Source organism: Macaca fascicularis, chromosome 12 (assembly GCF_037993035.2).
Source record: "Macaca fascicularis isolate 582-1 chromosome 12, T2T-MFA8v1.1".
In the NCBI taxonomy this organism is placed as follows: domain Eukaryota; kingdom Metazoa; phylum Chordata; class Mammalia; order Primates; family Cercopithecidae; genus Macaca; species Macaca fascicularis.
In genome coordinates, this window is record NC_088386.1 from 78,333,259 (window position 1) to 78,360,458 (window position 27,200).

General features: G+C 37.3%; 1 protein-coding gene across 2 annotated transcripts in view; it reads left to right on the forward strand.

Annotated features, from left to right (window-relative positions):
• DNAJC10 (DnaJ heat shock protein family (Hsp40) member C10) overlaps positions 1 to 15,275 on the forward strand; it is a 54,185-nt gene extending 38,910 nt beyond the window's left edge. For both annotated transcript variants that reach the window (XM_045367352.2, XM_065525731.1), the window contains 4 exons: positions 67 to 214; positions 3,736 to 3,855; positions 12,067 to 12,171; positions 13,884 to 15,275. In XM_045367352.2, the coding sequence (XP_045223287.1) occupies positions 67 to 214; positions 3,736 to 3,855; positions 12,067 to 12,171; positions 13,884 to 13,895 (385 nt within the window). In that variant the 3' untranslated portion in view covers positions 13,896 to 15,275. The remainder of the gene's footprint in view (positions 1 to 66; positions 215 to 3,735; positions 3,856 to 12,066; positions 12,172 to 13,883) is intronic.
• The last annotated feature ends 11,925 nt before the right edge of the window (positions 15,276 to 27,200 follow it).

Genomic DNA, 27,200 nt, shown 5'->3' on the forward strand with positions numbered 1-27,200 from the left:
TTACTACATTTTAGATGTTTGCTTTGGTTTTATATAATGAAAAATGATTTTGATCCTTTGCCACAGATTTTTACCTCAAGTATCCACAGATCTAACACCTCAGACTTTCAGTGAAAAAGTTCTACAAGGGAAAAATCATTGGGTGATTGATTTCTATGCTCCTTGGTGTGGACCTTGCCAGAATTTTGCTCCAGAGTTTGAGCTCTTGGCTAGGGTGAGTCTTACCTGTCTTAAATAAGTTGTAACAACGTTCGTGTTTAGTAATTAGATAAAACATTGTAAATACATAATTTTTAGGTTTTTTTCTTAAATGTTTCCTCTGAATTTAAAAATAACTATTATATTTCTATGATTATAATCATTGTAGATTTCCTCTTTCTTTGTTAAAGCTTTTAGCTAACATCTTCTCTATCTTGGTAGACATCATCATCTACTAACCATAAAAGCCAGAAACTTCTCTTTCTTCTCCCTCTTGTCTATTTCCTCTTCCCCACCCAAGTACTCTGTTGCCTTCCAGGCAGTCACTAGATTCTGTCAGTTTTATCTCCTAAATGTCTTTCAAATGTCATTTCTTATTCATTTCTGCTGCTAACCTGTTTATTCAACCCTTTATCATCTGTTGTCTAGACTTAACCATATTTGCCTTTTAAGTACAGTCTTCCCTTGGTATACTCAGGGGATTGGTTCCAGGAACCCCCATTCCATACCAAAATCTGTTCATGCTCAGGCCTCACAGTGGGTTGTATGCAGGGTTTCATATCCTATGAATATTATATTTTCCATCTGCAATTGCTTAGAAGAAAAAAATTCCCAGTTCAAGCAGTTCAACACAGTTCAAGCCTTTGTTGTTCAAGACTGTCAGTCTACCTTTGTCAGTGCTGCCCTGGTGATCTTCTAAAATATTTCCCTCTCTGGCTCACTAAGTTTCTCAATATGCATACATTGACTTCAGGTATCTGATATGAGCTCTATCTCTATTGTCCACCTCACACCTTAGATTCCAGTATAACAGAGTACTCCAGGTTCTCCGAACATGTATCCTTATTTACATGCCACCCCCTCTCTCTAAAATGCTCTGTCCTTACCTTGGTCATCTGTATTTTTTCTCCTCTTCCTACAAAACTTAGCTCTGATGGCACTGCTCTATTCTCTGCCCTTCTCAGTTAATCATTGTCACCTGGATATGTTATCAGTGTACTGATACAATGCATATTAATTATTTATTATTACTTGAAAGATTTTAAATTTGACTGGAAATAAAAGGAGCTGAATACTAATGGAAATATTTAGTTGTAGCAATTTTGGGTTTTGGTTGGTTGGTTGGTTTTGGTTTGGTTTTTTTTTTTCGATATAGCATTGTCCATCTTCCTTTGAAAATGACTGTCTCTTCCTGAGGGCAAAGTCCATGTTTTATTTATTTTTATATCCCCAGGGCCTAACTCAGTAAATGCTTATATAAAAGTAAACTGAATATGTACCCTCAATGTAGTCAGTTTTTAGTGTTTCTTTCTGTCATAACAGTCTTATTAGTGACCTAATCCAGGTTGATAGCTTTCTTGCCTCCATAACTCAAGGAACTCTTGCCACTAGTGTTGGCATAAAACATTCAACTAGAATGAGAAAGTCAGTGCCAGTTCCACCAGTTCACACTAAAGCTTAGCATCCCAGACCATGGGAATTTTTTAGCAGAGGGATTTTAAAGGTCTTACTAGCTATGAAAGATTATTTTTGTTATTAGCTGGTGCATCAGATAAGAGGTTTATTCTTTCCATTTTTTCTAATCTTCTTATGCTTCCTTCTGTAATAATTGTGTTTTACTTCATTTCTCATGTGCTAAAAACTGTACTTAATTATAAACTTTGTAGTGCAACTCTGTATTATATCTAGTAGAAAATTATTTAAACATGAAAAAGACCACTCATTCAACAAATTTTAAGTACCAAGTGAAAAGCAATTATGCTAAGTAGTAGGGCCATATAACTCCAGATGAAAGAAAAGGAAGATGAAAAGGAAGAAATTCCATGTCTTTAAGGAGATTTTAATCTAGTGAAAAGAGAAAATGGAAATAAATATAAGTAATACAAGATAGTTGCTACAGTAAAATTAGAATGAAGGTGGAACATGGGCAGAAGAGTGTCAGTGATGCCAGAGAAATATGTTTAGAGCACCAAAAACAGTATGGTGCCATCTCATAAGTAATTGGAAATACAAGTAAGCACATACACAAACATTTTGTAAATGACATAGAAACTTACGAAAATAACATTCCTACATTTTTCTTACTTTCAGTATGCAAGTATGTGTGTGTGTGTGTGTGTCTGCCTACATGCTTGTGCCCTAACACAGTTAGTCTGCATATTAGTATACCCCTGCCTTGGGGACGAAACTAGAGGCAGCAAAGATGTTTTAATTGTCCTAAAGTGAGAGGTGATAACTTTAACCAGGATTAGGGCAGTGATGATAGAAAGAAGGGGACAAATACAAAAGAGAGATGAGAATAAATAGTATTGAATGTGATAGATGAAGGATAGAGAGGAGTCTGGATAAGCCTAATTTCTGGCTTGAAGTGAATGAATAGGACAGGAGGAAGAGTGGGTTCAGGGGACATCCTGTGTTTGGGTGCTTATGCAGCATTCACCCAAAGCAGGCCAGTTTGTAGTTAGCTATGAAATCGAAGAGAGTGATTGGGGTACATTAGCATATAGATACGGAAAACCACCCTGAGCAACTGTTCACAGTGAAAAGATTGTTGATCAAAGATGGAACGCTAATAACTTGAGGGGCAGGTAAAGCAGATCCTCATGCTGGAAAAAGGAAGAACAGTCAGAGGGGTAAGAAAGCCAAGAGAGAGTAGTGATAAATGCTAAAAAAGAAATAAGAAAAGAAAGGAGTGGTCAGCCTCGCACAGTGCTTCTGAGATTGTTAAGCAGATTACTTCCATCAGTATTGAGCCAGGAGTTGAGGTGGAAGTCACCATTGTAGATGCTTAAGTCAACTATTTTAATAAATTGATTACCAGTTGTTTTAAAAAAAAAAAAAAAAAGGAGTGGTCAGCAGTAAACATCAGTTGCCCAATAAGATCAAAAAGTGCCCAGTTTGGTCAAGCGGTCACTGGTGAACTTACAGCAGTTTCAGTGGAGGGAGCAGTAAGCACAGAAGCCAGACTAAAATGTTGCCAAATAAGCAGACAGTGGGGAAGCAGTGAAAGAGTAGACTGCTGCTCAGGAAAAAAAGAGAGAGCATGAGAAGCACAATGGCAGAGGAGCTGTAATCCAGGAAGGAATCCTTTCGTGATTATATACATCTTCACTGGAGAATATGCATTCTGACAGGGAGGGACTGGAGAATACAGATGGAGTAGTCAGCCTTCACAAGACAAACAGTCCCCAAAGAGTCCTACCACAGCACACCCCCAGTGAAAGGAGAAAAAGATAGAAACAGAAACACATTTATGGTATGATGTGCCAGTTGTGGGTGGCAGGAAGTTGAGACATTTCAGGATAAAGCCACTCAGTTTTCTTGATAAGGCAAAGGAGGGTTTATTTGCTGTTGGAGAGGTGGTGCTAGGTGAATAGGGGCTTAAAGGGATAATGTGGAAATAATCTTGTTTGAGTTGGAAGAATTAAAGTTTTTTAAATAAATTCTTAGATGCAAAATGTTTTATATCCTATTGCTTTTTTGTTGCCAAAATAGTTTATGCCAAACAAAATGACAAACCATATTTTTCTTTTTCAGATGATTAAAGGAAAAGTGAAAGCTGGAAAAGTAGACTGTCAGGCTTATGCTCAGACATGCCAGAAAGCTGGTATCAGAGCCTATCCAACTGTTAAATTTTATTTCTACGAAAGAGCAAAGGTATGTCCAGACTTTGCTCTCTTCCTTCCCTTAGTAGGCCAAGCTCAAAAGATGTGTTTTAGTCTGAGTAATGTTTTTTTCTATTTTCTGCCTCCTGTCATTTTTTTTTTATATTATTACATATTACTGATACAAGTTTTTAAAATTTACGTGTATACCAAGCGTTCTTAAAAGGTTTTTTTGTCTCATGGTTGATACAGATTCAATTGCCTTAATATTTTTATACTAATTAATAGAAAAAATACTAGAAAGAGACAAAAAAAGTATTATTATTATCTTTGGTGCTGGAATTCAAGGTAATTTTCTACTTCCTGTGAAAGGTTATGGTGACTGTTGAGGTCACTAAGAATACTCTATAATACACACTGCTGCTTGGAATAATATTTCCTTACTATATTTCTATTCAGTATACTTTTTAGTGAGTAAGTTTCAAAGTAATGAGCTTACTTTGTGGGGAGGAAAGAATGATAAAGTATTTGCCATCCACTCATGTTTTCTGTTAAAACATTAAAAATACATAATTTCAAATATTTTCATGCTTTTTATGCAGCGCTTAACAGCTTGCACTGAACACCAAGAATGAGTTCTCAGACAATTCCAGCCGAGGGGGAGCCCGCCCCAGCATCCATCCACCAAGTATTTATTGAAAGGGCTTGTTAAACCACAAACATCCACTAGATGGCTTTTTTGAGGTCCGGTCGTGAGACACCCGTGACCTTGTAAAAGCGCTCAAACTGCGTTCTCAGGAGTCTGTTTTCAGCATTCCTTATCACACCACACCCTCCGCTCCCTGTCCTGTTTTCAGGGTCAAGGAGTTTCATTCTTATGCACAAATAACATACACACAGTGCCCCAGTGTTTTTCCATGCCCCGACCTCAAATGCCATGTACGTAAGTTTGAATATGTTGCCATGCGCCCCCCCACATTTTGAGGGAGAATTAGGTTTAGATCTGATGTTATTTATTGGTAGTGATACTTTAAGATGAGTAGGGCTAAATTAAGAAATTGGATGATGAATTTCAGAAATCTAGAATTGCCACACATCTAGATTTTTCAGTGAATGTTTTTGATTTGTCAATAATCTGTCTCTGTCTTTAGAACAATCTAGAGCAAGCAGAACTTGATGGAGGTGAGAGGCAGCTTATACCAGAGCCTGAGTCTTCATTTCTTTGAATCAACAGCTCTGTTTCTCAGTTTTCAAAACAGCTGAGAGATGGGTGACATAAATAGGAGTCTTCTTCAGATAATATCAGAGAAGCATCAATTTGATGATCAGTCACAAGAGTTAACCATACCATAGACAGAGCTGTTTGAAAAGATGTTGCCATGTGTCCAGAGAAGTCTAGGGGACAAAGTTAGGAACCAAACATCCCTGTCCAAATTGAAAGACAAGGGTGGCATTCAGCCATTGAGGCCAGACAGGAAGACCAAAGCAGAATAATGGTTGGAGTAGAGTGTCAAATGAAACTGTTGTTTAAGAATACAGGTGGGCAGTTGACACACAAAACAAAATCCTAGCATGTAGTTGGAGATTAGGGTTCACACCAAGATTAAGACAACAGGTGGCCCCAGAAGCAAATAAGCAGGTCAGGTTATATTGACCTGTTCCTTCCCTGCTTTTCAGTCACCTTCCTGCTGTGCGCAGATGAAAACTAGGAGATATATGTTGCCTTCCATTATTGTTGGTCATGGTTGGCAGTGCTTATGACTGTATTAGAGTGGAATGAGTTCAGTCCTCTGGGAACATCTTTGGTTTGTTTTTGTTTTAATTTAAGTTCTAGGGTACATCTGCACAATGTGCAGGTTTGATAGGTATGCATGCACCATGTTGGTTTGCTGCACCCATCAACTCATCATTTACATTAGGTATCTCTCCTAATGCTATCCCTCCCCCAGCCCCCAGCCCCCAGCCCCCCGACAGGCCCCAGTATATGATGTTCCCTGCCCTGTGTCCAAGTGATCTCATTGTTCAATTCCCACCTGTGAGTGAGAACATGCAGTGTTTGGTTTTCTGTCCTTGTGATAGTTTGCTGAGAATGATGGTTTCCAGCTACATTCACGTCCCTGTAAAGGACATGAACTCATCGTTTATTTATGGCTGCGTAGTATTCCATGGTGTATGTGTGCCACATTATCTTAATCCAGTCTATCATTGATGTACTTTTGGGTTGGTTCCAAGTCTTTGCTATTGTGAATACTGCTGCAGTAAACATACGTGTGCATGTATCTATAGTAGCATGATTTATAATACTTTGGGTATATACCCAGTAATGGGATTGCTGGGTCAGATGGTAGTTCTAGTTCTAGATCCTTGAGGAATCACCACACTGTCTTCCACAATGGTTGAACTAATTTACACTCCCACCAACAATGTAAAAGCGTTCCTATTTCTCCACATCCTGTCCAACATCTGTTGTTTCCTGACTTTTTAATGATTGCCATTCTAACTGGTGTGAGATGGTATCTCATTGTGGTTTTGATTTGCATTTCTCTGATGACCAGTGATGATGAGCATTTTTTCATGTGTCTGTTGGCTGTATAGATGTCTTCTTTTGAGAAGTGTCTGTTCATATCCTTTGCCCACTTTTTGATGGAGTTTTTTAAATTGTAAATTTGAGTTCTTTGTAGATTCTGGATATTAGCGCTTTGTCAAATGGGTATATTGCAAAAATTTTCTCCTATTCTGTAAGTTGCCTCTTCACTCTGATCATAGTTTCTTTGGCCGTGCAGAAGCTCTTTTGTTTAATTAGATCCCATTTGTCTATTTTGGCTTTTGTTGTCTTTGCTTTTGTTGTTTTAGTCATGAAGTCCTTTCCCATGCCTATGTCCTGAATGGTATTGCCTAGGTTTTCTTCTAGGGTTTTTATGGTTTTAGGTCTTACGTTTAAGTCTTTAATCGATCTTGAATTAATTTTTGTATAAGGTGTAAGGAAGGGATCCAGTTTCAGCTTTCTGCATATGGCTAGCCAGTTTTCCCAGCACCATTTATTAAATAGGGTATCCTTTCCCCATTGCTTGTTTTTGTCAGGTTTGTCAAAGATCAGATGGTTGTAGATGTGTGGTGTTATTTCTGAGGCCTCTGTTCTGTTCTATTGGTCTATATCTCTGTTTTGGTACCAGTACCATGCTGTTTTGATTACTGTAGCCTTGTAGTATAGTTTGAAGAAAGGTAGCATGATGCCTCCAGCTTTGTTCTTTTTGCTTGGGATTGTCTCGGCAATGCGGACTCTTTTTTGATTCCATATGAACTTTACAGTAGTTTTTTCCAATTCTGTGAAGAAAGTCATTTTCTTGATGGGGATGGCATTGAATCTATAAATTACTTTCGGCAGTATGACCATTTTCATGCTATTGATTCTTCCTATCCAGGAGCATGGAATATTCTTCCATTTGTTTGTGTCCTCTTTTATTTCATTTCTTTTATTTTGTTGAGCAGTGGTTTGTAGTTCTCCTTGAAGAGGTCCTTCCCATCCCTTGTAAGTTGGTTTCCTAGGTGTTTTATTCTCTTTGTAGCAAGTGTGAATGGGAGTTCACTCATGATTTGGCTTTGTGTTTTTTTGTTAATGGTGTATAGGAATGCTTGTGATTTTTGCACATTGATTTTGTATCCTGAGACTTTGCTGAAGTTGCTTATCAGCTTAAGGAGATTTTGGGCTGAGATAATGGTGTCTTCCAAATATACAATCATGTCATCTGCAAACAGGGACAATTTGATTTCCTCATTTCCTAATTGAATACCCTTTATTTCTTTCTCTTGCCTGATTGCCCTGGCTAGAACTTCCAGTACATAAGGAGTGGTGAAAGAGGGCATCCTTGTCTTGTGCCGGTTTTCAAAAGGCATGCTTCCAGCTTTTGTGGGTTTGTCATAAATATCTATTATTTTGAGATACGTTCCATCAATACCTAGTTTATTGAGAGTTTTTAGCATGAAGGGCTGTTGAATTTTTTTGAAGGCCTTTTCTGCATCTATTGAGATAATCATGTGGTTTTTGTCTTTGGTTTTGTTTATATGATGGATTACATTTATTGATTTGCGTATGTTGAACCAGCCTTGCATCCCAGGTATGAAGCTGACTTGATTGTAGTGGATAAGCTTTTTGATGTGCTGCTGGATTTGGTTTGCCAGTGTTTTATAGAGAATTTTCGCATCGATGTTCATCGGGGATATTGGTATAAAATTCTCTTTTTTTGTTTTGTCTCTGCCAGCCTTTGGTATCAGGATGATGTTGGCCTCAAAATGAGTTAGGGAGGATTCCCTCTTTTTCTGTTGATTGGAATAGTTTCAGAAGGAATGGTACCAGCTCCTCCTTGTACCTCTGGTAGAATTTAGCTGTGAATTCTTCTGGTCTTGGACTTTTTTTGATTGGTAGGCTATTAATTATTGCCTCAATTTCAGAGCCTGTTATTGGTCTATTCAGAAATTCAGCTTCTTCCTGGTTTAGTTTTGGGAGGGTGTATGTGTCCACAAATTTTTCCGTTTCTTCTAGATTTTCAAGTTTATTTGCATAGAGCTGTTTATAGTATTCTCTGATGGTAGTTTGTATTTCTGTGGGTTCAGTGGTAATATCCCCTCTGTCATTTTTTATTGTGTCTATTTGATTCTTCTCTCGTTTCTTGTTTATTAGGCTTGTTTGCGGCCTATCAATTTTGTTGATCTTTTCAAAAAATCAGCTCCTGGATTCATTGATTTTTTTTGTTTGTTTGTTTTGTTTTTGAAGGGATTTTTGTGTCTCTATCTCTCTCATTTCTGCTCTGATCTTAGTTATTTCTTGCCTTCTGCTAGCTTTTGAATTTGTTTGCTCTTGCTTCTCTAGTTCTTTTAATTGTGATGTTAGGGTGTTGATTTTAGATCTTTCCTCATTTCTCCTGTGGGCATTTAGTGCTATAAATGTCCCTCTAAACACTGCTTTAGCTGCATCCCAGAGATTCTGGTACGTTGTTTCTTTGTTCTCATTGGTTTCAAAGAACATCTTTATTCCTGCCTTGATTTCGTTATTTACCCAGTAGTCATTCAGGAGCAAGTTGTTCAGTTTCCATGTAATTGCAGTTTTGAGTGAGTTTCTTAATCCTGAGTTCTCATTTGATTGCACTGTGGTCTGAGAGACAATTTGTTGTGATCTCTGTTCTTTTACATTTGCTGAGGAGTGCTTTACTTCCAGTTATGTGGTCAATTTTAGAATAAGTGCAATGTGGTGCTGAGAAGAATGTATATTCTGTTGATTTGGGGAGGTGAGTTATCTAGATGTCTATTAGGTCTGCTTGTTGCAGAGCTGAGTTCAAGTCCTGGTTATCCTTGTTAACCTTCTGTCTCATTGATCTAATATTGACAGTGGGGTGTTAAAGTCTCCCCTTATTATTGTGTGGGAGTCTAAGTCTCTTTGTAGGTCTCTAAGGACTTGCTTTATTAATTTTGGTGCATATATATTTAGGATCATTATCTCTTCTTGTGGACTTGATCTCTTTACCATTATGTAATGACCTTGTCTCTTTTGATCTTTGTTGGTTTAAACTATGTTTTATCAGAGACTAGGATTGCAACCCTGCTTTTTTTTTTTTTTTTTTTTTTTTTTTTTGGCTTTCCATTTGCTTGGTAGATCTTCCTCCATCCCTTTATTTTGAGCCTATGTGCATCTTTGCACGTGAGATGGGTCTCCTGAATACAGCACACTGATGGGTCCTGACTCTTTATCCAATTTTCCAGCCTGTGTCTTTTAATTGGGGCGTTTAGCCCATTTACATTTAAGGTTAATATTGTTATGTGTGAATTTGATCCTGTCACTATGATATTAGCTGGTTATTTTGCCTGTTAAGTGGTGCAGTTTCTTCATAACATCGATGGTCTTTACCATTTGGCATGTTTTTGCAGTGACTGGTACCAGTTGTTTCTTTCTAAGTTTAGTGCTTCCTTCAGGAGCTCTTGTGAGGCAGACCTGGTTGTGACAACATCAGCATTTGCTTGTCTGTAAAGGATTTTATTTCTCCTTCACTTATGGAGCTTAGTTTGGCTGGATATGAAATTCTGGGTTGAAAATTCTTTTAAGATTGTTAAATATTGGTCCCCACTCTCTTCTGGCTTGTAGGGTTTCTGCCGAGAGATCTGCTATTAGTCTGATGGGCTTCCCTTTGAGGGTAACTCGACCTTTCTCTCTGCCTGCCCTTAACATTTTTTCCTTCATTTCAACGTTGGTGGATCTGATAATTACGTGTCTTGGGGTTGCTCGTCTTGAGGAGTATCTTTGTGGTGGTCTCTGTTTTTCCCAAATTTGAATGTTGGCCTGCCTTGCTAGGTTGAGGATAATATCCTGAAGAGTGTTTTCCACCTTGGTGCCATTCTCCCCATCACTTTCAGGTACACTAATCAAATGTAGATTTGGTCTTTTCACATAGTCCCATATTTCTTGGAGGCTTTGTTCATTTCTTTTTACTCTCTTTTCTCTAACCTTGTCTTTTTGCTTTATTTCATTAATTTGATCTTCAATCACTGATACCCTTTCTTCCACTTGCTCGAATCGGCTGTTGAAGCTTGTGCATGCATTATGAAGTTCTCGTGCCATGATTTTCAACTCCATCAAGTCGTTTAAGCTCTTCTCTATGCTGTTTATTCTAGTTAGCCGTTCATCTAATCTTTTTTCAAGGTTTTTAGCTTCCTTGCAATGGGTTCAAACATTCTCCTTTAGCTCAGAGAAGTTTGTTATTACCGACCTTCTAAAGCCTACTTCTGTCAACTCATCAAAGTCATTCTCCATCCAGCTTTGTTCCGTTGCCAGCAAGAAGCTGCGATCCTTTGAAGGAGAAGAGGCGCTCTGATTTTTAGAATGTTTAGCTTTTCTGCCCTGGTTTCTCCCCATCTTTGTGGTTTTATCTACCTTTGGTCTTTGATGTTGGTGACCTACAGATGGGGTTTTAGTGTAGATGACCTTTTTGTTGATGTTGATGATATTCCTTTCTCTTTGTTAGTTTTCCTTCTAAGTCAGGTCCCTCAACTGCAGGTCTGTTGGAGTTTGCTGGAGGTCCACTCCAGACCCTGTTTGCCTGGGTATCACCAGCAGAGGCTGCAGAACAGCAAATATTGCTGCCTGCTCCTTCCTCCAGAAGCTTTGTCCCAGAGGGGCAGCCGCCTATGTGAGGTGTCTGTTGGCCCCTACTGGGAGGTATCTCCCAGTTGGGTTACACAGGGGTCAGGGACCCACTTGAAGAGGTAGTCTGTCCATTCTCAGAGCTCAAACGCCGTGCTGGGAGAACCACTGCTCTCTTCAGAGCTATCAGACAGGGACATTTAAGTCTGCAGAAGTTATCTGCTGCCTTTTGTTCAGCTATGCCCTGACCACAGAGGTGGAGTCTAGATGCAATAGGCCTTGTTGAGCTGCAGTGGGCTCTGCCCAGTTGGAGCTTCCCCGGCTGCTTTGTTTACCTACTCAAGCCTCAGCAATGGTGGATGCCCCTCCCCCAGCTAGGCTACTGCCTCGCAGTTCTATCTCAGACTGCTGCGCTAGCAGTGAGCAAGGCTTCATGGGCGTGGGACCCGCCAAGCTAGGCGCAGGACCCGCCAAGCCAGGTGCAGGAGAGAATCTCCTTGTCTGCCTATTGCTAAGACCTTGGGAAAAGTGCAGTATTTGGGGGGGAGGGTCCCGTTTTTCCAGGTCATCTGTCATGGCTTCCCTTGGCTAGGAAAGGGAAATCCCCCAACCCCTTGCACTTCCCTTGTGAGACAACACCCCCCACCCCAAGCCCACTTCAGCTCGCCCTCTATGGGCTTTACCCACTGTCCAACCAGTCCCAGTGAGATGAACCAGGTACCTCAGTTGGAAATGCAGAAATCACCTGTCTTCTGCATCAATCACACTGGGAGCTGCAGACCAGAGCTGTTCCTACTTGGCCATCTTGGAATGCCCTCTCACACTTTCTCCAGGAACATGTGTTCTTGCACAGTTTTGATGTTTTGGGGCTTTTGGAGTCAGTGATGCATTTTTTTTTTTTTTTAACAAAGAACAGTTTCATGTTTCCATGACACTATTATTAATATTTATTTTAGGTACATTATGGGTTAACTGTTTTTGCAGCATTATTTCCTTGAAGAGAAGAAATTTGAATTTCAAACACTTCAAGTTTTGGAACAAAAGAACTTGAAAGCATATTTAATCAAGTTTCTTAGGTGGAATTGTTATGTTTTGATTAAATACTTAAAAGATAACAAGTGTTTTTAATTTTAGAGAAATTTTCAAGAAGAGCAGATAAATACCAGAGATGCAAAAGCAATCGCTGCCTTAATAAATGAAAAATTGGAAACTCTTCAAAATCAAGGCAAGAGGAATAAGGTATGGACTAAGCCTAGAGTTGACTTTGGCAAAAGTTAGCAAAATTTATTTTTCCTATACATTACATGTATCCAGAGGCAAGCAAAATGAGGCATCAAAAAATAGTAAGATAGCTAAAAATTCTACTTTGGGAAATAGGACAATCAAAATGTAGCATAGACACTGAAGTGCTTTTAGAAATTTGGACAAGTAAAACCACTTAACAAAAAATAGTGACTGTGGTCCATGCAAAAACATGTATACAAAAATTTTAGTGGTATCATTCATAATAGCGAAAAAGAACGAAACCAAATGTCTGTCAACTAACAGATAAACGAAATGTGGTGTATCCATACAATAGAATATTTTCAGCCATAAAAGGAATGAAGTACTGATCTATGCTACAACGTGGATGAACTTTGGAAAATATTTAGTGAATGAAGCCAGTCACAAAGACCAAATATTATATAATACTATTGATGTAAAATATCTAGAATAATCCGTAGAGACAGAACGTAGATTAATGATTGCTTGGGGCTGAAGTGGAGTGGAATAGAAAAGAGCGCAAATTGGGTAACTGCTAATGGGTAGTAAGGAGTTTATTTTGGGAATACGGAAAATATTTTAAAATTAGATTGCAGTGACAGTTGGACAACTCTGAATATGCCAAAAACCACTAAACTCCTTTAAATGTGGGAATTTTATAGTATGTGAAATATATCTCAACAAAGCGTAAAAAAAAATAGTGACTATAGCCATAAATTATTTAAATTTTGTTCAAACGTAAATAAAGCATTGAGTTGTTAGGAATAAATATACTGGAGCCTCATAACACGTTTTGGATAGCAAATTTTCTTTTGTTCTTGGTGTAATCAGAATGTATTGAAACCCATATTTCTCCTGGCCCCTCTTTGAATCTTTAATCTGTCAAGAAGCAGCACAACCTTTTTCCTGTTACTCTTCAGAAGGCAGTTCAGTTTTACCTTTTTCAAATCCATGTTACTGTAGGTCATACTTAAAAACAGAACAAAGAGTCTATGAATGTTGTAGTGCTTTTAAAATGGAATTTAATACAATCACATGAGGTATCTTGGATTCTTTCCCTGTGAGGCGAAAGGAGGACAAAATAGCTCAGCCTCTGGGAAAGGGATAGAGAAGTCTGGCTTTATAGCACCATATTAGACTATAGGTTCTACTGTAATCCAGTTCAAACTGCAGACCCCAATAGACAAAGCCTTACAATAACCTACTTCAAGAATATTCTTTACCAATCTGAAATTTGTACAAATCTGAAATAGGAAAGAGTTATGATTCTGTATTTTCTTGGTTCCACAGAACAAACATATTTTTCTAGTGTTTTACCATATTTTCTCAAGATATTTTATTTTGAGAGGTATAACTTTTATCGTGTTAAATATTTGAAATTTAAAAATTGTCATAATCTAGAATATCATACCTGAAATTAAGTTAAAGAGCTTACTGAATATGCTTGAAATTATGTAAACCTATTTAGTTAGTAATATCTGCTGTGGGCAGGTGAGAACTAGGAGATACTCTTTTCTTTTTTATTGTTATGTTTTGGCAAAGTATATTTCATGTCATGATCCATTAAACAAGAATATTGAGTATTTCTGAAAATAAAGTGTTGGTTAGTTTGTGGTGTTTTACCTTATTTTTAACATTGCAAACTCATACTTTCTCCTTTCTCTATTGCCTTTACATTATTATTATAGGATGAACTTTGATAATGTTGAAGATGAAGAAAAAATTTAAAAGAAATTCTGACATATGACATCAGAAGACACCTATTTAGAATGTTACGTTTATGATGGGAATGAATGAACATTATCTTAGACTTGCAGTTGTACTGCCAGAATTATCTACAGCACTGGTATAAAAGAAGGGTCCGCAAACTTTTTCTGTAAAGGGCCGGATTATAAATATTTTAGACTTTGCAGGCTATATGGTTCACACATGAGAACAAGAATGGAGTCATCATGTATTCTTCTCTGTTACTTGCTTTTAACAACTCTTTAAAAAATATAAAAACCATTCTTAGCTCAGAGCCATACAAAAGTAGGCCAGATTCAGTCCATGGACTATAGATTGCTGTCCCTCTCTACGGACTTATGTTTCAGGTGGCTGGCTTGAACATGAGTCTGCTGTGCTATTATCTACATAAATGTCTAAGTGGTATAAAGCGCACTTTCCCTTCACGTTTTTTGGCTGGCCTGAAAAGAGGTAACTTGGTTTTTGGTCACTTGTTCTCCTAAAAATGCTATCCCTGACTATATATTTATATTATGTTTTAAAAACACTCATGATGTGGCACAGTAAACATACCCTGTTATGCTATATTATTATGAAGAGATTCTTCATTGTTTTCTTTCCTTCTCAAAGGTTGAAAAAATGTTTTTAATTTTTCACAGCTGAGAAACAGTGCAGCAGTATATGTGCACACAGTAAGTATACAAATTTGAGCAACAGTAAGTGCACAAATTCTGTAGATTGCTGTATCATCCAGGAAAACCTGAGGGAAAAAAATTATAGCAATTAACTGGGCATTGTAGAGTATCTTAAATATGTTATCAAGTATTTAGAGTTCTGTATATTAAAGATATATGTGTTCATGTATTTTCTGAAATTGCTTTCATAGAAATTTTCCCACTGATAGTTGATTTTTGAGGCATCTAATATTTACATATTTGCCTTCTGAACTTTGTTTTGACCTGTATCCTTTATTTACATTGGGTTTTTCTTTCATAGTTTTGGTTTTTCACTCCTGTCCAGTCTATTTATCATTCAAATAGGAAAAATTACTTTACAGGGTTGTTTTACTGTAGCTCATAATGATACTGTAGTTATTCCAGTTACTAGTTTACTGCCAGAGGGCTGCCTTTTTCAGATAAATATTGACATAATAACTGAAGTTATTTTTATAAGAAAATCAAGTATATAAATCTAGGAAAGGGATCTTTTAGTTTCTATGTTGTTTAGACTCAGAGAATCACAAATTTGTCAGTAACATGTAGTTGTTTAGTTATATTCGGAGTGTACAGAATGGTAAAAATTCTAATCAATCAAAAGAGGTCAATGAATTAAAAGGCTTGCAATTTTTTCAAAAACCTGTTAGAATATGCTTTATTGTGTTTGGAAGAGTTTTCTTTTTTTTCTTTTCAATATCACTTTATCCTGCTCACCAGTATTTCCTCATAAAGGTTATTATAGCCATAATTAATATTAAAACAGACTTTGTTCTTCATATTCTCCCATCTTTTTCTCTACTGTATACTCAACTCTGTCTGGATTCTGCTGTATGCCTATGGGCATATATGGAACAGTCACCACTTCTCACACTTAACACCAGCTTTTTGAATTATGATCAGTAAAGGCAAGAGCCTTTCATTCTCAAATGTTTAAAGCCTAGAAGTTCTACAAATTTGGCTTGTTTCTACAGGAATCCCAAAATGGAATGCCTAAAGAAGTCTTACTTGGAATATTTACTAAAATGTACTGGTTATGTGCATATCACCACACTGGACACTGAGGAGTGTACAAAAGGAATCTAAGACATGGTCCCCATCTCCCAACTGTCTGTAATTCACAGTTTTGTCACTGAGCTCATAGGGTACTTACATTACTACCTATAAATGTTTCCTACACTTGTTAGTTGAGAAATACTTTAGGCAGTAAATAAAATAGTAAATATTATGTGTCCTATAATTTGACCTATGTGCCTTTGGAATCAGCTCTAAGCCAGGGCCCCCTAGTAGTCATGTTAAGTAACATGTATCATAAAGTGATATACATCAAGGTTATCTTATACAGTCATAACAGTATTATTGAGTCTTTCAAAAACAGCTGGCAGATTGAGCTTTTAATGGCTGTATTGATGCAGTAGATAGAGCACCTCTAAGGAGTACCAGGTATAATGTGCCATTTCTCTGAGCAACACCATTTTTGTGTGCAGCTGACCCTGTGTAACAAGTTATCAATTTTAGCTGACCAAAGCACATTCTATCACACAGCCAGCCTTGGAAATTCAGTCCATTTAAAGTATGTGACTTACAGCCAGGTATGGTGGTGTACACCTGTTGTCCCATCTACTTGAGAGGCCGAGGCAGGAGGAATTGCTTGGGCTCAGGATTTCGAATCCAGCCTGGGCAACATAGCAAGACGCCATCTCAAATAAATTGTGTTTTGGGCATTAATGATGTTTGTCCATTCTAATTTCTCAAATTTTATTTAGGTCATTCATAGCTTTTTTTTTTAAAGGTATATGATTAAGATAAAGGAAAAGTAAAATGAAATGGTTATTTAATAACATTTTACATTCTCAAAATTTTCTTTAAATTTACTCTTTGTTTTCTGATAGTGCTCAACGTGGGAATTTTTTTTAGAAGTACGGTTATCAAAAAAAGTTTCCTATGGGACACACATTTCAAAGATATTTAGCACAATAAAATTTTTAGCATTTTTAAGTTATTTGAATAGAATTTTTGTGTAATATTTAGTCTAGTATTGGTCCTTAAATCTGCCAAAACCAGATAGATGTCTTAAATTAGGGACATTTCTTCCATTGTGACTGTTAAGAAATAATACAAAGATTAAATTAACAAAATACATTTTTAATTTTTATACCTATAGAATAAAAATTGATAATGAAGATGAAAAGTAAATAACCTTTCTGATAATATTCTACTTTACACATATACTGAAAATTTACATATACCCAAATTCTTCTAGTGAAGAAGTTTGTAATATGGTTTGGGTATTTGTCCGCTCCAAATCTCATGTTGAAATACGATCCCCAATGTTGCATGTGGGGTCTGATTGGAGGTGTTTGGGTGATGGGGGCTGATCCCTCATAAATGGCTTTGTGCCTTCCCCAGTGGTATTGAGTGAGTTCCTGCTGTGTTTGTTCCTGCAAGAGCTGGTTATTAAAAGGAACCTGGCACCACCACCTCCTCTCTTTCTCGCTCCCTCTCTGTGTGACATGCTTACTCCCTCTGTGCCTTCTGCCATGAGTAAAAGCTCCCTGAGACCTCACCAGAAGCTGAGCAGATGCTGGTGCCATGTTTTTATAGCCTGCAGAACTGCAAGTCAAATAAACCTTTTCTTTATAAGGTAACCAGTCCCAGGTATTCCTTCATTGCAACGCAAAACAGACTAATACAGTTTCTTTTAAGTAAGAATTACAAAATTTAGGCCAATGACCAAGCTGAGTATAAATCACTAATCATACACAAAATGTGTTTCACTGGCTTGAGTCATTTTTCTATTTGACACTGAATTTACACTTAGATTCTTGTACTGTCACTGAGTACCTTTGTGAACAGCTAGGTATATTTTGTGAATAGTAACTAGCCAAAAATATAGCCAAAGTCTCATGCCAAACTGGTCTACATCAATATGGACTCCATAAATGCATCTTTCAACCACTTGATTGCATTAAGTAGTCATTTGAGTGCATCACCTAGTGTCCTGTGATCCTGAAAGTTAGTAATCATCCCCAAAAAGGTGTAAATTAACTACTGATAGACAATCTTCATTAAACAATTGCTATTTCCTTTTTTGTTTGTTTTTTTTTTTTAATACTTTTAAGTTCTGGGATACATGTGCAGAATGTGCAGGTTTGTTACATAGGTATACATGTGCCATGGTGGTTTGCTGCACCCATCAATCTGTCGTCTACGTTAGGTATTTCTCCTAATGCTATCCTTCCCCTTGCCCCCTGCCCTGCCGACAGGCCCCAGTGTGTGACATTCCCCTCCCTGTGTCCATATGTTCTCATTGTTCAACTCCCACTTAGGAGTGACAACGTGCAGTGTTTGGTTTTCTGTTTCTCTGTTAGTTTGCTGAGAATGATGCTTTCCAGCTTCATCCATGTCCCTGCAAAGGACATTAAAGTCATCCTTTTTATGGCTGCATAGTATTCCATGGTGTGTGTGCCAGTTTCTTTATCCAGTCTAACATTGATGGGCATTTGGGTTGGTTCCAAGTCTTTCCTATTGTGAATAGTGCTCCAGTAAACATACGTGTGCATGTGTCTTTATAGTAAAATGATTTATAATGCTTTGGGTATATACCCAGTAATGGGATTGCTGGGTCAAATGGTATTTCTAGTTCTAGATCCTTGAGGAATTGTCACACTGTCTTCCACAATGGTTGAACTAATTTACACTCCCACTAACAGTGTAAAAGCGTTCCTGTTTCTCCACATCCTCTCCAGCATCTGTTGTTTCCTGACTTTTTAATGATCACCATTCTAACTGATGTGAGATGGTATCTCATTGTGTTTTTGATTTGCATTTCTCTAATGACCAGTGATGATGAGCTTTCTTTCATATCTTTGTTGGCCGCCTAAATGTCTTCTTTTGAGAAGTGTCTGTTCATATCCTTTGCCCACTTTTAATGGGATTTTTTTCTTGTATATTTAAGTTCCTTGTGGATTCTGGATATTAGCCTTTTGTCAGATGGATACATAGCAAAAATTTTCTCCCATTCTGTAAGTTGCCTGTTCACTCTGACCATAGTTTCTTTTGCTGTGCAGAAGCTCTTTTGTTTAATTAGATCACATTTGTATATTTTGGCTTTTGTTGCCATTGCTTTTGTTGTTTTAGTCATGAAGTCTTTGCCCATGCCTATGTCCTGAATGGTATTGCCTAGGTTTTCTTCTAGGGTTTTTATGGTTTCAGATCTTACATTTAAGTCTTTAATCCATCTTGAGTTAATTTTTGTATAAGGGATAAGGAAGGGGTCCAGTTTCAGTTTTCTACATATGGCTAGCCTATTTTCCCAACATCATTTATTAAATAGGGCATCATTTCCCCGTTGCTTGTTTTTGTCAGGTTTGTCAAAGATCACATGGTTGTAGATGTGTGGTGTTGTTTCTGAGGCCTGTGTTCTGTTCCATTGGTCTATGTATCCGTTTTGGTACCACTACCATGCTGTTTTGGTTACTGTAGCCTTGTAGTATAGTTCGTTCTTTTTGCTTAGGATTGTCTTGGCTATATGGGCTCTTTTTTGGTTCCATATGAAATTTAAAGTAGTTTTTTCTAATTCTGTGAAGAAAGTCAGTGGTAGCTTGATGGGAATAGCATTGAATCTATAAATTACTTTGGGCAGTATGGCCATTTCACGATATTTGATTCTTCCTATCCATGAGCATGGGATGTTTTTCCATTTGTTTCTATCCTCTCTCATTTCTGTGAGCAGTGATGTGTAGTTCTCCTTGAAGAGGTCCTTCACATCCCTTGTAAGTTGTATTCGTAGGTATTTTATTCTCTTTGTAGCAATTGTGAATGGGAGTTCACTCATGATTTGGCTCTCCGTCTATTATTGGTGTATAGGAATGCTTGTGATTTTTGCACATTAATTTTGTATCCTGAGACTTTGCTGAAGTTGCTTATCAGCTTAAGGAGTTTTTGGGCTGAGATGATGGGGTTTTCTAAATATACAATCATGTCATCTGCAAAGAGAGATACTTTGACTTCCTCTCTTCCTGTATGAATACCCTTTATTTCTTTCTCTTGCCTGATTGCCCTGGCCAGAACTTCCAATACATAAGAAGTGGTGAGAGAGGGCATCCTTGTCTTGTGCCAGTTTTCAAAAGGCATGCTTCCAGCTTTTGCCCATGCAGTATGATATTGGCTGTGGGTTTGTCATAAATATCTATTATTTTGAGATATGTTCCATCAATATCTAGTTTTTTGAGTGTTTTTAGCATGAAAGGGTGTTGAATTTTATCGAAGGCCTTTTCTGCATCTATTGAGATAACCATGTTTTTGTCATAACTGCTATTTCAAATGTTTGGAGGAAGTAAAATGTCTTTAAAAGAATAAGTGTTGATTTTTGGAAAATATGAAATTGGAAACTTAGAAAACTTGGAATTCTAAGTGGCTGTTTATATTACCAAATGGTAAAACATTGGCTAACTAAAACATCGTTCTGAAGCCAATAAACTAGCAAAAAGCCCCACCTATGCATTGAAATATCTTTCTCAGGTCATTAGATAAAGTATATGGCACTAAGGCAAAAAATACATATACACACACACATAAAATATTTCAGTAGCCACTGCCAACTGAAAGTAATAAAATGAAACAATTTGTTGGCTTTAGTGTATTTAGGAAAAATCATTTGTTTACAAGACATCTTCCCTTTCTTCAGTTATCATGAAAATTATGAAGGTAAGGTAAAGTCTGTACCATTTTTCCTCTATTTTTGAGAAACCTTAGATTTATATTGTCTGTAATCTAGCTTTCTTCTTTTATATTTTAACTATACTTTCTATTTTGTGACAGGAGTGAAAAGGTTTTTAATGATTTTAAACATGTTTATATATATTTTTCAGACTCGGAACAGCAGTATCTCATGTTTTACTATAAAAACTTGGGGATATTACTTGAAGATCAGCTATATTGTTATTTTTAGTATCTTAGCAATTCATCTGTCAGTAATCACCAAAGAACTCAAGAATGAATAACGTGATATATCAAAAGGCCTATAATCTCAATCATCATGTTAAGACTTTGGAAAGTTAACTTGTATTAATTAACTAATTGTAAATTAATCCTATCAAGTTAATTTGTAATAAATTCAAGAGGCAAAATGAAAACCTATTTCACTACAGGGATTAAGTAAACTTTAAAATTCATTTTGTTGGCTGGGTGCGGTGGCTCACACCTGTAGTCCCAGCACTTTGGGAGGCCAAGGTGAAAGGATCACTTAAGGCCAGGAGTTCAAGACTGGCCTAGCCAACATAGTGAAACCCTGACTCTACTAAAAATATAAAAACTAGCTGGGCATGGAGGTACATACCTGTAATCATCTACCCAGGAGGCTGAGACAGGAGAATTGCATGAACCTGGGAGGCTAAGGTTGCAGTGAGCAGAGATCACACCACTGCCCTCCAGCCTGGGTGATGGAGCGAGACTCTGTCTAAAAAAAAAAAAAATTGTTGATATTTTATATAAACTTAAAATTAAGAAACCTCCTACACACGCACACACACACAGCCATATTGTCATCTCTGAAGATAGCAGCCATGTGTGTCTTATTCCCTGCAGCGCTGGCAGAACTTAGCACATTGTTGATCCATAGAAGCAGTGTATGTTGAAATTGACAGTCAGAGTAGTATGCTGTTGACTGTGTTTAAAATTAATTTGCCAGAGTTCTACTGTGATAAGAATTTCTGACTAGAAATTATAAATTCATTGTTTTATGCCTTAAAAATTATAAATAATGATAAGTTTAATTTGTAGCCCTTATAGCTGAGAGGCATTGTAGTTGATATTATAGTAATCTTTTTAGATGTTAGTAATTTTTTTGTAAAACTTAAGGTAGCTTTACCTATTAAAGTAGCACCTATTCTTTTGAAAGGGATTTTCTCAAAGGATTTTTAGGGCTTCATAATTTCTTGGTGCTCTGTGTAGGTCCCTCTGATAGACTTCCCTGAAGGATTTTAAACAGAAATAACATCAGGTACCAGTAGATGGCAGTGAAAAATAAGCAGACACAGTTCATTATTCCAATAAAATGCCATTTCTACCTCAGTACTGGACAAGAATCACACAGCCTAATTGGCCTTTGTTTTTTCACTAAAAATATCCTGAATTATCAGTCACTTATGTTTGACTATGAGAAATTGCAAAAAAGTTAACACTATTTTGCATCCAAAAGTTTGTGATGTAGTGTAATAAATAAGACAAGTGTATGAACGGTATGACAATAAATTTAGAAATTTATTGCACACACACTACTATAGACATGTAAGATACATGCATGTATTGGAGCTCAGCAGATTCCCATTCATGAAGAATGGTGCCTGTATAACAGTATAAATGGATCACTTTTAATAAATAAAACATAAAATTGGACTAATAGCTTTTTTTTTTTTTTTTCAATTCAAAAGTCTCAGGGTTTTCTAGGGTTTTTAGTACTCCTTTAATTTGTGAAATAAGAGACACAGTCTTCAGGTAAAAAGAGGTCTCGGTCAAAGCAATGGGTTTACTGAATTCTTGCCCTGTAGTCAAGTACTTACTATGAGTTTCAAAAAATTGCTTACTTCATGTCTCTGTACCCTAATTAACTCATTTGTTAAGTGGAAAAAATATTTCATTAAGTAGTCATATAGATAAGATGAGGTAATGTGTTTAGAAAAATCAATGTGCAGGCAAGAATCAGGAATGTGGGAAATTTTGTAGGACAAATGATATGATTTCTTTAATGAAAAAGGGAAAGATATCATATAGCTTAAAAGGAAAACGAAAAAGGCTTTTCAGTCATATGAGCCAAATGCAGTGTGTGGGCTACATTGGCATCTTGATTTGAACAATTATATATACAGAGAGAGAGCGAGCTAGAGAGAGAGTAGAATATATTTCATATATATAAAAAAAACAGTTGGGGAAATCAGAATATTTGAATTTGATATTAACTAAGAATTGTTTGCAGGGGTTGTTACGTTGTTACGTATTCTAATGACTTTTTTTAAATAATGAAAATGTTTGGGATTTGCTTTAAAATAATCCAGTAACCAGGATGAGAGAGAATCCAAAGAGGGGGAGATAATAATCCAGGGACTTTGGGTAGCTGTTAAATGGAACAAGATTGTCTGTAACGTAAGTATTGAAGCTGATAGAGGATAGATATGGGTTGATTATATATTTGTTTTGCTGGAAAATGTTCCATAATACAGTTTTAATAACTAAGTTCTAATTTCAAAAATGCAAAATATTGTTTTTACAACTAAGATAACATTGGAATTTATACAGAACCCCCAATGACAAGTGTCTAATCAACTGTTTGCCAGGAAATCAGTTTACCAGTTAGAGGTAGAATAGTTACAGGATAAAAATGGAATTGGTTGGTTCTAAGTGGGACCACTTTCAAAGAGAATGGTTAGAATTCATTTTCTTTTCATTACTTCCTTTCAGCTTGGAACCTGAGCATCATTTCACCATTTTGAGCCTCAACATCTCAATATACTGGAAAATTGTAATCCTCTTCCCTTCACTGAGGTCATAATACTGAATTCTGAAATGTAAATAATTGACTAGAGATTTTCTAGTTAAACTAGACTGATGAGGTCTCACCACTTTCTTCAAGGAAAGTTGAACCTGCCTGAAGGCACAGGGTACACCATCTTCCTAAGGTGTGACCTCCTGTTCCCAAAGGAGTAGACCTAGGTGACCAACCAGCAGCACCTAGCTTTTGCCAACTATACAGCTTTGAATAGCCTTCCACCCTTGTGTCCTTCAAACCCCATTCTTGCCAAAGCCAAGTTCTCTCCCTCTCAACAGATTTCTCAGCACACATCAGATTTCACACCAATCTATGAAAAACTATTTTTAGAGATTATTACTATGGTCCGAATGTTTATATCCCCTCCTGCTCTCTCTAAAATTATGTTGAAATCCTAACCCCCAAGGTGACAGTATTAGGGACGTGAGGCCTTTGGGAAGGGATAAAGTCATGAGGGCAGAGACCTCCTTTTTGAGATTAGTACCCTTATAAAGAGACCCATCTCTTGCTCATCCCTTCTGCCATGGGAGAACACTGAGAGTGAGCCATCTATAACCCAACAAACAAGGCCCTCACCAGGCACTCAGTCTGCCAACACCTTGATCGTGGACTTACCAGCCTCCAGAACTGTGAGAAATAACTGTGTTGTTTTAAGCCACCCAGTTCATTTTGTTACAGCAGCCTGGACAGACAGTATATTGAAAAAAATCAGATTTGCATCTCCACTGGTCATGTAAATGCCAGAGGAGCTGATCCACAGTCAGACGTTAAAGCTTCTTTTGGAAGCTATACTGGCTTGACAATCTCCCCATACTGATTCAGACTCCAGCAAGGTGCACATCACCCGCTAGTCATTGTGGCTTCTGCTACTTTAAGGCTCTGGAATTATGGAAGAAAATAGGGTGGGCCTACTGTCTCTTCCTACTGTTTACCTGGTGTTTTGATTCTGAAAAGTTTATAAGCTCTGCTATTCAAGAAGTTTATACAAACCCATAATCTACTACCAAACCATTCATTTGTCATGACAGAACTGCCTACCAAAGCCACATACTTTAGATTTTAGATCTTTGCAAGACTTACCACTGAAAGTTCACATGCTTGGTTAGCAGTCTTAACCTCTAACCAATCGAACAAATCAAAGACATCTAATTTAGTCAAAATAGGTATGGGAATGAAAGTGAGACATAGAGGCCAGGTGTGGTGGCTCACACCTGTAAACTCAGCACTTTGGAAGGCCCAAGCAGAAGGATTCCTGGAGACCAAGATTTCAAGACCAGCCTGGACAACCTGGCAAAACCTCTCTACAACAAAATTCAAAAATTAGCCAGTCATGGTAGGGTATGCCTGTATTCCCAACTCCTTGGGAGGCTGAGGTGGGAGGATTGCTTGAGCCCAGGAGATCGAGGCTGCAGTGAGCCGTGATCACACCACTGCACTCCAGCCTGGGAGATAGAGGGAGACCCTGTCTCAAAAAAACAAACAAAAGGCAAAGACTGATTTTAGGAGTTTGGTGTCTCCAAATTGAAGTAACACTCACATAGAAAAATTAAGGCATATTCTTTTACTGTACTCCCAGAAATATGTTTAACAAATATTTGAAGAGCCACTCTTTAAGATAAATGAGGCCTTTCCAATTTGAGCCTCACAGAGTGGCTCCTACAGAGAAGGGTGGCAAGAAAGGCTGTTCTGCCATCAATGAGGTGGTGACCCGAGAATATTCCATCAGCGTCCACAAGCTCATTCTGGAGTGGGATTCAAGAAGCATACCCCTCAGCACTCAAAAGAGATCCAGAACTGTGCCATAAAGGAAATGCACGTTGATACCAGCCTCCACAAAGCTGTCAGGGCCAAGCAAATAAAGGATGTCCCATATCTTATCCATGAGCAATCGTCCAGAAAATGTAGTGAGGATGAAGATTCACCAAACGAGCTCTATACTTTGGTTACCTATGTACCTGTTACCACTTGCAGAAATCAACAAAGTGGATGAGAACTGTTAATCATCAAATAAGTTATAAAACCACCAAAAAATAGGAGAAAATAGGAGCAAAAACAAAATATATAAATAACAAATATTAAAATTTGAAAAATATATTGGAAATAAGGATGGAGAGTTTAAATACTTATCTAAAAAGGAAAAATGTTAGCAATGGGTTGTAGCAATAAGTCCGACTGTAAGTGATGGTCATATTTGTGTTCTTTAGTCCCAGAGAACAAAAGGAAGTGAGCTTATTCCACAACACAAGCAACGTCTATTTATCTCAGAGGAAATCCAGGGAAGTTCCTTCCTGGGAAGACGGAAGGGTAGACTATTCAGAAGTTCTCTAAAATGGACTTCAAGCTCTATGACTTTATGATCACTTAATATGTCTACAGATTTTTGTGGGGAAGAGAGATTTCAAGTTAAAGGTCATTTTGTGTCTTTTTTAAAACTCTTGATTCCTTTTAGAGTTTTTAAAATTGTGATAAAGTACATGTAACAAAATTCATTATCTTAATCATTTTTAAGTAGTAGACAGCTCAATAATGTTAAGTAATTTCACATTGTTCAACCAATCTCTAGGACTTTATCTTGCAAAACTGAAATTTTATATCCATAAAGCAAAACCTTTTTATTTACCAAGGCTGCTAGACCCTGACAGCCATCACCCTACTTTTTATCGATTTGACTATCATAGATATTTAATGTAAGTGAAATCATACACCATTTGTCTTTTTGTGATTGCTTACTTAGCGTAAGTCCTTGAGACTCATCCATGTTGTAGTATGTGTCATAATTTTCTTGTTTTGAGACAGTCTCACTCTGTCCCCCAGGCTGGAGTGCAGTGGTGTGATCTCAGCTCACTGCAACCTCCACCTCCCAGGTTCAAGCGATTCTCCTGCCTCAGCCTCCCAAGTAGCTGGGACTGCAGGCAAGTGCCACCACACCAGCTTATTTTTGTATGTTTAATAGAGACAAGATTTTACTGTGTTGGCCAGGCTGGTGTCGAACTCTTGACCTCAGGTGATCCACCTGCCTTGGTCTCCCAAAGTGTTAGGATTACAGGCATGAGCCACCACACCCAGCCAATTTTCTTCCTTTTTAAGGCTGAATAATATTCAATTATATATACATTCTACATTTTGTTATTTGTCCATTGATAGGTTGCCTTCACCCTTTGGCCATTGTAAATAACGCTGCTATAAACGTGGGTGTACAAATTCAGAGACCCTGCTTTCAATTCTTTCAGCTATATACTTAGAAGTAGAAGTCTATATCATAGTAATTCTGTTTTTAATATGGGGGGACCTCCATACTGGTTTTCATAGCAGCTGCACCATTTTACATTCCCACCAATAGTGCACAAGAGTTCTGGTTTTTCCACATCCTCACCAACAATCACTTCTTTAAAATAGTAGGTATCCCAATGAGTGTGCGTTCATATCCCATTGGAGTGTTGATTTGTACTTTCAGAGTCTATTACTTTTTCCATAACAAAGCACTTTGTGGGAAGTTAGTTATTTTACATTCTCATACTGTGCTTTGTATTACTTTCCCATTTAGATGTCCTTTTCATCCTTCACCTTATCCTATAAACCCCAAATCTAACTTAAATCCCAAATCCAACTTCCACTGTAAAGTCTTTGCTGACTTCTTTACTTCACATTGATTTCTGAATTTCTAAAATTTCCTCACTGTCTACCACAAAACTTAGTATTTGTTTATAAGAAAAACCTTTATTCAGCCCTATATTATTCTCTAACTGTTCCATATGTTATCTTCCAAACTAGATTGTTAGGTCTTCAAGAGCAGAAGAAATTTGTTTTATACTTACAAACTTCAAGATTTGCTGAAGTGCTTTGGGTGCCAAATGCTTCTAGCTTATTCATTTAATTTACATGACTTTCTGCATGTGAAACTTGAGAAAACTGCAAATCGAATACCTTGGTCTTACAGAACTGAACAATACTTAAATGTGTTTAAATCTGCTATATAAAATGTCAGACATAAAAACCAATATCTAATGAAGCACCTTTTCCCT